Raw genomic sequence first — 13030 nt, forward strand, 5'->3', positions numbered from 1 at the left:
GAGCTGCAGTGATGTAAGGAAAAGGCTTTTGGTTTCTCAGCCTGGCCCCAGGCACGCTCCTATGGCCAAGGGGTTCAACCCCTGAACACGTTAGGGAATACTGGCCCTGTGTCTTGAGACCGAGCCTAGAACGGGAGCAGATGGATTGGCTGCTTCCAAGGACCCCATGCTCACCAGGAATCAAACCAGGGTAAGCATTCACTGCCCTTCCCAGTACTGTCAATCATGAGCCAGCCTGGGGTCACGCTTTGGAGACCGGGGTGCTGGGTAAGCCAACCTGGCGCTCTGGTGTAGCTTGGCATGGCCGAAGAGCTGACTGATGTGTGCCAGTGGTTGGGACTCAGTCCATTCCATCACCTGGGCCCAGTCTGATGAGTTTCCTCTGCTCTCCAAACCACATGAAGATGTATCTGCGAGATCTGGAACACAGGAAGATGGGGCAGGCTGTTACTCCTCTCCCCAGAGCCCAATGGGGAATGTCATCCTCAGAGGCAGCCGCTGGTCTCCGTTTTCTCCTGACAGTCCCATTTTGTCCTGGCCCTCTTCTATTTACTATTTATTGCTATTCCATGAGGGACACCGCACAAGAACTATTCCTGGTGGATGAAACTCCTGGACAAAGCCGTGGAGTCTGATACCATACCTGAACTGTAGCTTTTCTGGGCAAATGCCTGTGTGGTTGAAAAGCTGCTTCACACAGGCTCCACCGAGAGCCTGCAGTGCCTCCTGGAGACACTGCTCATGCTCCTTGGTTAGGTGAGGCTGAAGACAGAAACGCTGATGCAGGAGGTGGAGCAGTGTGTTAAGAAAGATGAGGAGAAATTCCCACTGCAGAGCCTGGAGCAGGAGCTGGGGGTGGTCTGCTGCAGCCACACACTGCAGGTGGTCCAGCTCTCCAAAGCCATGATTGATTGGGAAGGATGGAGCCGATGAAGCTGCTGTTGGAGGTAAAGAATGTCTGGAGATGATGAAGGTTGCCTCTTCCAACGGCAGGATGGAGGAGAGGTCACAGTGCTTCCGAGTCATTGGGTTGGCAGCAAAACCTCTCCTATGAGCTCTCAGCACCTTCTCAGTTTTCTAAAACTTTGTTAATCAATACACGCAATAGACAACCCCCTGTGAGAGCCCTGCTGCTGCCCCTGCTGCCCATGCCCATCCACCTCCATCCCCTGCCCATGGCTGCCTGCCTGCTGAGGCCCCTCTGAACCTCCACCTCCCATCCCAGCTGGGCAGCAGGGAGCCTGGGGTGTCCCCTGCCTCCACCACATCCCAGCCCCAGGACACCAGAGCTGTGATGCTCAGGAGCCACCAAACCCCAACAGCGTTCTCCGAGGAGCGGCAGCATCACCTGGGGCCGGTCCGCACCACAACCACCCCCTTCCCGTTCCCTGTGCATCCACAGGGATGCTGCTGACCCTGGGGGGGTCAGGCACCTCCTGCCGCCCGCCGGCCCGGCAGGTGGCGCCCGCCGCCACGCCGTCAGCACCATAGAGCTCCACCCGCTCACTTCCGCCTTCCGGGGGGGACGGACGGCATCCCCCCCCACGTGAGAGGGCGCCCCCCGCCGCCCGCCCGCCATGGGCTCCCGGCGGCTGCTGCTGTCGCGGCTCTTCCAGCCCCGCAACCTGCAGGCGGGCGGCGGGGCCCTGGCGGACGGGGAGCCCTCCTGCCGCAGCCTGCGGCTGATGCTGCAGGCGGGGCTCATCCACCCGGCCGGCCCCGGCTGCTTCCATTACCTGCCGGCCGCCGTGCGCGCACTGGAGAAGCTGGTGAAGGCGGTGGACGAGGAGATGCGGGAGGTGGCGGGGCAGAAGCTGAGCATGCCCAGCCTGAGCCCCGCGGAGCTGTGGCACAAGAGCGGGCGCTGGGAGCGGATGGGCCCGGAGCTGTTCCGGCTCTGGGACCGGCACCGCAAGAGCTACTGCCTGGGCCCCACACACGAGGAGGTGGTGACGGAGCTGGTGGCCGCTCAGAGCAACCTGACCCACAAGCAGCTCCCGCTGCGGCTCTACCAGGTGAGCAGGAAGTTCCGGGACGAGCCCAAGCCGAGGTTCGGCTTGCTGCGGAGCCGGGAGTTCTACATGAAGGACATGTACACCTTCGACGCCTCCGAGGAGGCGGCTCGGAGCACCTACAGCGAGGTCTGCGGTGCCTACGGCCGCCTCCTCGACCGCCTGCGCCTGCCCTTCGTCAAAGTGCAGGCGGCCACGGGCAACATCGGCGGCTCCATGTCCCACGAGTTCCAGCTGCCGGCGGACATCGGCGAGGACAGGCTGGTGCTGTGCCCCGAAGGACACTTTGCGGCCAACGTGGAGACGTTAAACGGGGAGCAGACGTCTTGCCCCACGTGCGGGGGGAAGCTCACCCAGACCAGAGGGATCGAAGTGGGGCACACGTTTTACCTGGGCACCAAGTACTCGTCGGTCTCCAATGCTGTCTTCTACTCGGCAGAGAACAAGCCCCTGCTGGCAGAAATGGGTTGCTACGGTCTGGGCATCACTCGCATCCTGGCGGCCTCCATCGAGGTGCTGTCCACGGAGGACAGCATCCGATGGCCGAGCCTCATTGCTCCCTACCAGCTCTGCTTCATCCCCCCCAAGAGGGGCAGCAGGGAGGAGGAGGAGGAGGGCACCGCGCTGCTGGAGCGGGTGTACGACGACGTGGCCGAAGCGCTGCCGCACCTTGCTGGGGACTCGGTGCTGGATGACAGGACACATCTGACCATCGGCAAGAGGCTGAAGGATGCCAACAAGCTGGGTTATCCCTTCGTGGTCGTAGCAGGGAAGAGGGTTTGCGAGGACCCACCGGTCCTTGAGGTCTGGGATCAGAACTCCGGGGAGGTGTTGTTCCTCAGCAGGGAAGGTGTCATTGAGCTGCTGAGTAAAGTGCAAGTCCCTTAAATCGCCATCTCTCAATGTCTCAGCGTTGCTGCATGAGGTCTCTCTGAATGGCTCTGGTTCCCTTGCAAGGACATGCAGGTCGTCTGGCTCTGGGTGCATGGAGCTGAATCCAGCTCCCATTGGAGCCAGCCACAGTGTCCTGCAACCAGGTTGAGCTGGGGTGAGCCCATGTTCACCAATGGGGCTGGGGACATTTCCCTCTCTTGTCTACAGGCTCTTGAGCTGCTTTAACCAGCACGTGTGGCTGACGGGAGCACAGACAGGAGGGCTTCCTCCCTCTTTAGGCACCAAGTTCTCAGCACGAGGGGTTTTAAGAAGGAGAGGAAGGAAGGCACCTTTCCTCTGTGTCTTTGGAGACACACAGGTTCTATGGAGGTGGACGTTAACCTTAATTAAAGCAAAACAGTGAACTCCAGAGCCTTGTTTGGTTTGAGACCGCCATAGTGCTGCCGATGTGCAGGAATTGAGGGGAAGAGTGGTGTCAGGGACTGCATCCCACTTCTGGCTGGCTGGTGAGACAACCTGGGTCTGCTGGGCTTGTGTGGGGATGGTGTGGGTTTGGGGATGCAGCCTCAGAGTGGTAGAGTCTTTGACAGAGGAAAAACAACCAACTAAATAATAATGATAATAATAATAATACCACCACAACAAAACACCAAGGAAACATGAAGTTTGGGGACCGGCAGAGCCTGGGGGTAAAAACATCCAGGCCACGTTGTTCCCTATGAGCTGTAAGTCACCCTGCCCGCAGAGTGGTGATGTCCTGGCTGTATGTGCCCGCTGCAATGTGCCACTGCTGAAATCAGAGTTAACCACGTTGGAAAACACCTTCAAGCCCATCCAGTCCAACCCTTACCCCAGCACTGCCAGGGCCACCACTAACCCATGGCACTGAGGCCTCGTGTACACGGTGTGTGAACACTTGCAGGGACGGTGACTGCAGCCCTGCCCTGGGCACCCTTTGGGGCAGGAATTGTTCCTCATCTCCATCTAAACCTCCCCTGGTGCAGCTTGAGGCCGTTTCCCCTTGTCCTGTCCCTTGTCACTTGAAGAGACCAACCCCTGCCTCCTCACAGCATCCTCCCGTCAGGCGTTGTACCAGATCCCCCTTGGGCTTCCTTGTTTCCCCACCCGGAGGGATCGGGTCTGAGGATGCTGGAGGCCGGGTTTGACGGGTTGGGGCTGGGTCTGAGGATGCTGGGGGCCGGGTTTGAGGGCGCTGGGGGCCGGGTTTGAGGGCGCTGGGGGCCGGGTTTGACGGACTGGGGGCCGGGTGTGAGGGCGCTGGGGGCCGGGCCAGAGGCGGGTCTGTGGGCAGGCGCGGGGCGGGCCGTAGCGGCAGCAGCATGGCGCAGGACGGTGGGGACGGCGGCGTGGGCCCGCGGTACCGGGGCGGTTTGCACCCCGACACCTGGGAGCAGGTGAGGCGGCGGGGCCGGGGCAGCGGGCGGTGCTGAGGCCGGTGTGTGTATGTATGTATGTATGTATGTATGTATGTGTATGTGTGTGTGTGCCCCGCAGGAGCTGGAGGCCATCCCCATGTTCATGAAGCAGTGCCCGGCCGAGATCGACGCGGCGCGGCAGCCGGACCTGGCGTGTCTGCAGTCCCTCCTGTTCGACGAGGAGCAGGGCCCCGCAGGTGGGCAGAGGGATGTGCGGGGCTCCGGGTGCCCTGCGGCGCTGCGGGCTCCATTCGGGCCCTGTCCCCGCTCTTTGCTCCCTGCAGAGCTGGCCAGGATGTACAGGAACGAGGGGAACGAGTACTTCAGGGAGAAGGAGTACCAGAAAGCTGTCGTTGCCTACACAGAGGGGCTGAAGAAGAAGTGCGAGGACCCGGAGATGAACGCGGTGCTGCACACGAACAGAGGGGCTGCACAGTTCTACCTGGGTAACGGGGCACATGCTGTGCTGCCTCAGGCCAGGCTGCTTCCCCATGTCCCTAAGCACTGCAAACCCCATCAGGACATGGTCAATGCAGTCCTGGCTGCTTCCAGTGTTGATGGCAGTGATTAGCCCACTTGTGTTGGTGACCAATAGGGCTGGTATTGCATCCCTTCTGGTAGGGCTGATGCTGAACACATTCACAGGGTGATCGGAGCTGCAGGAGGGTGCTCTGACCCCAAAAATCTGTCAAAGTAACACATTCTGTTCCTCTTTCCTGGTTGTGTCTTCCTCGAGTTACCACCCAACCTACCAACAGCATCTGTGCAGAAGGGAAGGTGTTCTTGGCCTTTCAGTGCTGTTGCGTGTTTGCTCACAGTCATGTTACCTCTTCCCTGAATGATTGATTCCTGTCCTTTCCCTTCTTGCTCTTTGCTCTTCCTTTCTTCACTCTCCTCACAGTGACTGTAGAAATGGTGAATTACAGGGTCCCCCCATGAGCTATTTTATCATTTTGGGATCTGGGTAGGTTTTACATGTCAGCGAAAGGTTCTGAGCAGTTCCCTTTGCTTTGTAGGTAACTACCGTTCTGCTCTCAATGATGCCATCCAAGCAACAAAACTAAAGCCCACCCACCTCAAAGCAATCATAAGAGGTAAGAGTTAAATATGGAGGGCAAGGAACATAGTTTCCACACAGGTTTGCACGTGTTAGCTTTAAGCACGATGCTCTTACTCTTTGAAGCCCATCTTTGAAGATGTTTCTTTGTTTCAATGCATGTTTCTGTGTTAAATAGCCTTAAATTACATCCTGTTTCAGGACAGTATTCATTCCAGAAAAGTGAAGCAGTTACTGTAAGAGATCTCTTGTGTTATTGTTGCCGTGTCTCCCCAAATCAGAGCTTTGCATTTTGCTTTGGGTTTTCAGCCAAAACACTGTCCTTTTGCTCTTTACACTTCAGCTTCTATATCTGTCAGAGGCATTGGACCTGTTTCTGCAGAGTACAGCATAACTTTTGCTGCTTTCCACAACTCTGGTTTTTGGGCTTTGGTTATTCCTCCCCCCCCTCCCCCCCGAGCATTTCTCATTCTGTGGAAATTGCCACTTTATTGTTCCTTATGAGACAAATACTGAAATATTAATTCTGATTATACAATTTTGCTTGTGCCACTTCTGGCATCGTTTTTGCTGATTTCTGTATGTAAATAAGCAAATGATACAAGAACTACTGAAATACGTTAGATGTTATTCTCAGCTGACCTGCTGGAAGCCTACAGTCGAACATGACATGCACATGTGCTGCTGTGTGTGCCTCTTGAAAGCACCAGGGCTGATGCTGTCTTTATAGCCCCCACTTTGTATAGTAGCTGTGTACTGACTCCTAGACTAGAAACATAAAGTCTTCATCATTCCAGGAGCCCTCTGTCACATGGAACTGAAGAATTTCTCTGAAGCTATAGCATGGTGTGAGAAGGGCTTGCAAATAGATTCAAAAGAGAAAAAGCTTCTGGAAGTGAGAGCTAAAGCTGACAAATTAAAGGTAACTATGAAGGCAGACTGGTGCCTACAATGTTTGTCACCTGCTTTGTGTCAAACAGCACTTTGGGATCCTTGGTTGAAGAGCGCTCCAAAGCAGTTTCTTGTGTAGTTTAATATACCCAGATAAAACTAAGTGGTGGTTCCGTATTGTGTGTGTTGAGATGTGTAGGGGAAAGAGCCAGAGGGGACCATTCCGGAGTTCTGAACTGATTTCTCCACTGCAGGGTAGGTCAGTGATGGGCATTGTCTTGCTGTGTGTGACCATGGTGCAACCTTTTCTTCCATGTAGCGAACTCAGGAGCGGGATGCAAGGAAAGCGAAGGTGATGGAGAAGAAAGAACAGCGTGAAAAGGAAATTTTGCTTGCAGCCATAAAGGTGGGTCTGTGAGGGGGAGTGGTTTTGTGTGGTTTGGTTTGAGTGTTTTAAGAGCTCTCACCTCTAAGATGTTACTCTTGTACACAGGCTTTTGACATCTAGAGCCAAAAACTGAGTTAAAAATATGATCCTCCTTATCTGTCTGGCTCAAGCCCCAGCTCCCAGGTTGCCATATTTTAGGTAACAACTAATGCAAAATACAAACCCAGTGTTAGGAGATGAACCGAGCACCCAAGAGAGTGTTCTGGCTGCTGGGCTGTAGCATCACACTGGCTCAATGCACCTTGCTTTCTTTGCTGTTGATGGACATTACTTCAATGGAAGGATAGAAGATGAGCATCTGGTAGAGTAGAGAAAGGAATCAGTCCTGGGCCCTCTCCCTCAGCAAAAGTTTGGGCTATGTTTAAATGTTTTGGGTTATTATGTAAAGTCAGAACTCCTCTTCTGCAGTTGTCTTTCCAAAGAAAAGAGGGAGCTTTCTTCAGTTCTCTGGAAGAATGGATGTTCCTGGGAGCTGGTGCATGTAGTTACGCCATGAAGTTATACCTGAGAGATCCCAAAGAACAGGATTTAGATGCATCCCTTTCCCCATGTTATCTCAGGCTGTTCTCTCAGCATGCAGGCTCTCTGGATCCCCACCTCTCATCCATTTTATGAGGAGCCTAGGTGTCTGGCTGAGGTTCTGGATTCTACTGGGAAGACCAGTCACTTGAGTCTGATACTGTAGGAAAGCTTTTGATAGCACGTTTAAGAGCTGTCTTGTTAACTAGAACGACACAATTTGTCCTTTTCCTGACTGCTAATGTTTTCCTCTTATTCTCCCCACCATACCTCTTTGGTGCTTGGTTGTTTGAGGAGTTTTCTCTTGTCTTTCCTCCCCTCCAGGAAAGAAATATCAAGCTGGCTCTTGAGCCTTCAAATGAAGAAGAGGAAATATCAGATGGCCTGGCTGAGATATCCTTAGACGGGTTCCAATCTGGCAACACCACAGGGGCAAAGGTGCACTTAGATGCTGATGGCAACTTGAACTGGCCTGTCCTCTTTCTGTACCCTGAGCACGAGCAAACAGACTTCACTGTGGCTTTCCATGAGAACTCCAGGTAAATGCACTGTCAGCAGCACTCATGCATGGAGATGTTTGAATAGATGAGAACAGACAGCAAGTGAAACACTGTCATGCTAATGAAGTAGTTCCAGATTTCCAGTCTCATAGCTGACCCTGCATTGGAGCAGGAAGTGGCAGTAGATGAGCTCCTGAGGTCCTTTCCAGCCTGAATATTCTGTGATTTACAAATGTGCTTTAAAATATGATGGGCAAAAGATCAAAAGCTCAAGGAAATACAGCCTGTTAAGCCAGTGTGATAAAGCGGTTTGCAGTGCAAGCTGAGAGCAGTGCAATAACACTTGTAACCCTGCACATGCCTGAGGTTTGTTAAGGTGCTGTTTTGAAGCCCTCTAATATAATGCTGGGTCTCAGAAAAAATTAAATCTTACAAAGAGCTTCCAAAAGGGATCTCTCATAACCATCAGTGATGCCATAGTTGTCCGCAGGGCTTTCAGCAGGCCTGGCTTTGAAGTGCTGTAGCCCTTTCAGACTATAAACAAGTGACTGGTAAGGTGGGAATTGCACTTGTGATGTTAACTTCAGTTCCTGGGCTTGCAGTGGAAGTTGTAGTTTGGGGGTTTTATTCTCTGTGGGGAGATTCGTATTCCTCACATCTACTAAGTCTAGGACTTAAAATTCCAGTGCAAGCAGGTTAGTAAGTGTGGTTCTTATATGGTAGTGTTCATATATGGTAGTGTTCACTACACCTTTGTGTGACCAAAGGAAGTGAAAATAGGCACAAACTGGCCACCAGCACTCCTGAAGTACCACACTAAACAAGCCTCTGACATGTAGGTGTCTTCTCAGCACTCTCCCCTATGAAGTGTGGTGCTGATGGGACCACGTAGAAGCAGAATCGATTTTGGACAACATTCAGGGTATTTGACATCCTTTTCAGTGTGAAAATGAAGAGTTAGAAATAATTTGTTGTTGCACTGCTCCAGTGTGAATCCAATAGCACAGCCTTGGTCTCACTGGGAAAGCAGTGAGTTTGAAGGGAAGAAGCTGACAGTGATCTAAACTTGCTTTCAAGCTATTGTCTAATCTGCTAATGTATTCCTACCATCCTTCAAATGCAACTGTACACATTACTGAAGCTAAACACTTTGTCTAAGCTAGCCAAGTGTGTTTTGGCTTTTAGGTTTATTGATCATTTAATGGTGATGTTTGCCGAGTTACCTCCTTGGGATGTAGAAAGAAAATACCTTCCCAGCAATCTCCAGGTGAGGAGTTCAACTTTCCTTCTGTTTCAAGGTTGTTCTATTGTGTTTTGTATTGCACCCAAACACACAACTTTGAGTGTGTGAGAGCAATGGCATTGTTACCTGTTTACCATACACGGATGTCAAATAAGGATCTGCAGAGCTACGTTTGCTTTATAAACTCAGATGTTTTCCAGGTGTGCTGACATGGACACAGAATTCATTAATGACAATGAAAGTTCTTTTGTCTTTCACTTACCTTGTATTCAACAGGAGGTATTTATGGATACTGCTTAGATTCCCATGTTTACACTGATAATGAAGATTCAGACCATCAAGCTGATGGGCTGCCTGTTTTGTAAACTGTGTTGTGAAGTTGCTCAATACAAATGAGAAAATACTGTTAAAAACCCAGGTTGTTTTCAGAACTGGAGGTGCTTAAGCACTTAATCCCATCAAGATGATGCAGTGTTCAAGGCCAGGTTGGGCAGAGCAACATGGTCTAGTGCGAGGTGTCCCTGCCCATGGCAGAGGGGTTGGAACTGGATGATCTTAAGGTCCTTTCCAACCCCGACTCTTCCACTTTGGTATCATATGTACAATCTAAGGCACACTTGTTAGATTGGGATCTCTTAAATCTACTTTGTTTTGTTCAAATAACTTTAAACCCACACAGTTTAGCTCATACCATTGCTGCATTTCACCTGATAAAGAGCAATCTGTAGCTTTGCATTGCTTCTCTGTGGAGCACAGGAAGAGCCGGTGTATTTTGCCCTCCTGCTGCCACTGTTGTAAGGAGCTAAGCTGATTTATACAGGGAAGACTTGGAATTTACACAAACCAGTTTCTATGTTGAAGTTTGCATCTGACACACATGGTCCAAGCTACAGAAGTTTGATAAACCTCTAGTTGATACGTGCTGTGTTGTTACTAGACTTCCGATAGCTTAATAGTTTGATTTCATGTGCCTTAGGTTTTCATAACCCTCCAAAATGTTTTTCAGCTCTATTTTGAAGATGAAGAAAGAGAGGAAATGTACGAGCTGAACCCAGAGCACACATTGCTACAAGTACTGCAGCACAAGAGGTGAGGCTGTGCCTGTTCATGTCCAGAGAGAGCAAAACATATGAGCTTTGGGCTCCGAGTGCAGCTTGTCCTCTCTTTTAACAGTCCTAAATCTTGGACTCCTCATAGTCCTAATCTTCTCTGATTTATTAGTCCTAACTCTTGAAGGCATAAAGCAATGGGACTGCATGGATTTTGTGCCTGGCTTTAGCATCCTATATATTTTGTTCCCCCAAAACAAGAATAACTCATTCGAGGACTGGATGGAGATGGGAAGGGAAGTTGGGCTACACGCAAGCAGCAGCACAAAAGGGCTGTTTCATATCCCATCTACACAGTACTACTTCAGGGGAAAAAATAGCAGCATATAAAGAGAGTGTATTGAAGGTTAACAAAGCTCTCACTGTTAATAATGCTGTGTGAGCAGCCCCCAACACGGCATGCAGCACAGCTTCACTGGCTTTTAAAGGGTTGTGCACTTACTTAGAGAGAAGAATTTGCTGTTTGTGCAGCCACAAAGTTGCTGTAAAGGCTGTGCTGTTACCTTGCACCCCCTTGTAGCTAGCTGGAGGAAGCCTGCTGCGCAACTGGCTTGGTCTGTTCCAGTGGGAGCAGAGCTCTAGGTCCTCTGCTGCAGGCTGTGTCTGAGCTCTCACTCCATAAAGCTCCACAGCATGCATAAACCCTTAGATTTCAGGCTGTAAGGGTAGTTGCAAAAGCAACCTCCTTCCAGAGGGAGAATAACATCTGGTTTAATTAGAAGTAGCTGTTGGGAGAAGAATTGATGCATAAACCACTCCTCCTTGCATGTGGGTAGCCCTGGCTCCATCAGGCTCTGCTAATCAGCACAAAAGCTTGTCACTGGCCTTTGGGAGATCAGGCTCTATTGAGCTGGGTGGAAGTCACTCACTTTGCATTACCCTTGGCCAGCTACAAGGAAGCCAAAGGATTCCTTTTAATCTTTGCAGGTACTTTGTAAAAGCTGGAACTCCGACAGTCTTGGTGTTTGTAAAGGGTTCTCCTTACTCCAACAAGTACTTCTCTGGCAAGAAGGTGCATCGACTATAGTGAGCAAGAGTGAAACAAGAAATCCTGTGCAGGAGGCTGCTCTTTGTTATCCCAGACTGCAAACTCCTGCTTGAACCAAACTGCCTTGCACAACTGAGGGGAGAAATAATCTTGGCACACGGGGGGAGCTTCCAGGAAAGCAGCCCAGGAGAGTGAAGGGTTTACAAGAGGGGATGAGTTGTTTAAACCAGCATCCAGCTGGCTTGCAGAAGGGCTCCTCTGTGATGGGCTGCGTGTGGCTTTGAAACAAACCCGAAGCAGTGCCAAACACCGGCTCCAACTGAAACAGCAGCTGGGAATGCACTTCCTTACCTGTGGAAAGTCATGGATTGCCTTGGAGGTGGGCTGTAGTTGCTGGGGTTTAACAGCAGTGAGCTATGGAGATTCCTGCCTCTTGCAGCAGGGTGGATGTACTCATTCCTGCCTGGGATTAAGCAGCTGCTGTTTCACTGCCTGGCTCTGCTGCTGGCCAGGGTGAAGCAGAGCTCTTTGTTCCGAGCAGTGTGTGTTTTCCTGATCCTTCTGCTACCTTACCCCTTGTCCTGCACAACCTGGAAATAAACATGTCTATTTTCAAGTAGACTGGCTTCTGCTTAGTAAATGAGACAAGAAATTCTTCTCACCTCCCATAAACTACAAGAGAATGGCAAACAGTGAAGTCTAAACACAAATGCAGCAACCTTCTCCATTATACTTACAGGTACAGCCAACATACAGGGTTTCCTGTGCTTCTGCATTAGCATTTAGGATTACTTTGAATTAAATGCTGACTCTCTCATATCTTCTGCAGCCAATCTGGGCCTGCAGAAATAAGCTGCAGTTTGAGGCACAGGTAGTGCCCAGGCATTAGAAAGCTGTTCAGCTGTGAACGCTCCTGCTTAGGTGATGGAGGCTGGCTTGAGACAACTCCAAAGAAAGCATTTCCATTTTGTTCTTCCTCAGTTTCTGCACCATGCACAAGCACAGTAAAATCATCTGCACCTGAGGATGCTGAAATTTAATCTTCCAAAGCTCAAGTTTCTCCCCCAGCCCCTTCTTACAGAGCTCGCTGCTCATTTCTTTTAACCAGAGCCATATGTGAGCCTTGTCATCCTTTGTGAGGCTGCCGCAGTGGAGCAGAGCAGGGCCCTGCAGAGGAAGGGGTCTGGGCTGCAGCCAGCTCGTGGTTTAAAGCAAGAGGCTACCTGGGTTTTCTGTTCATCACCGAGCAGCTTGCTGGGGTGGTACATGGCAAATAGAGTCAGGTTGAGTGACCATTCACCATCAGCGCTAGTGCGGCTGATGGGGAACTACCAGAGGAAGAGCTTGCACTCCTAAGGAGCCTTCTCTTGTCCAGGCTGCCCCAGCCCAGCTCTCTCAGCCTGGCTCCAGAGCAGAGCTGCTCCAGCCCTTGCAGCATCTCCATGGCCTCCCCTGGACTTGCTCCAGATGAAGCCATAGGTGAGGTGAGGAAGGGATAGGTCCTAGGGCAAAGCCCCCTCCCCTGGACCTCCCATTGGAGCAGAGAGCCACAGCAGTGTGCACAATCCACTCTTAGATCTGCATTCCTAGGAGCTGGAGAGGAAAACCAGGTGCCAGGTTCTTGGCCAGGGCGAAATCCCCTGTTTAAAACCAACCAGGTTCTGCACTCTTTAACCAAAAGGCCTCAGGGCCTGGACAGTTCCCAGGCTCACCTCAGTGCCCCAGACCCCTGAAGGCACAAGCATGGGAGCAGGGGCAGCAGCAGGTGGAAGGAGGCTTTGAAGGAGCTCCTTGGAAATGAATTAAAAGCTCTGCTGCAGCCCATCAGTTGTGCTGCTGGTTTCATCCCTCCTCCTCCCCTTGGCCAGCCGCCTCAGGGCATGGGTTATAGTGGGAATAGCCTGGAGAGAGATGCAGCCATGTAATTACATCC

At 51.5% G+C, this 13030-nt stretch overlaps 2 protein-coding genes across 2 annotated transcripts; both read left to right on the top strand.

The window, feature by feature from the left end:
* The first annotated feature begins 1552 nt into the window (after nt 1–1552).
* Nucleotides 1553–3315, top strand: PARS2 (prolyl-tRNA synthetase 2, mitochondrial). The gene has a single exon (XM_005151291.3). The coding sequence runs from the start codon at nt 1578–1580 to the stop codon at nt 2898–2900; it is 1323 nt and encodes a 440-aa protein (XP_005151348.2). The 5' UTR covers nt 1553–1577; the 3' UTR covers nt 2901–3315.
* Nucleotides 3316–4201: 886 nt separating this feature from the next.
* TTC4 (tetratricopeptide repeat domain 4) lies at nt 4202–11716 on the top strand. Its single transcript, XM_031050761.2, has 10 exons — nt 4202–4321; nt 4422–4539; nt 4627–4788; nt 5359–5436; nt 6197–6321; nt 6610–6696; nt 7582–7796; nt 8943–9024; nt 10007–10089; nt 11037–11716. Exons 1-10 carry the CDS (start codon nt 4247–4249, stop codon nt 11134–11136), a joined length of 1125 nt encoding a protein of 374 aa, XP_030906621.2. The 5' UTR covers nt 4202–4246; the 3' UTR covers nt 11137–11716.
* Nucleotides 11717–13030: the final 1314 nt, after the last annotated feature.

The sequence above is a fragment of the Melopsittacus undulatus genome, chromosome 6 (genome assembly GCF_012275295.1).
Source record: "Melopsittacus undulatus isolate bMelUnd1 chromosome 6, bMelUnd1.mat.Z, whole genome shotgun sequence".
Classification (NCBI taxonomy): Eukaryota; Metazoa; Chordata; class Aves; order Psittaciformes; family Psittaculidae; genus Melopsittacus; species Melopsittacus undulatus.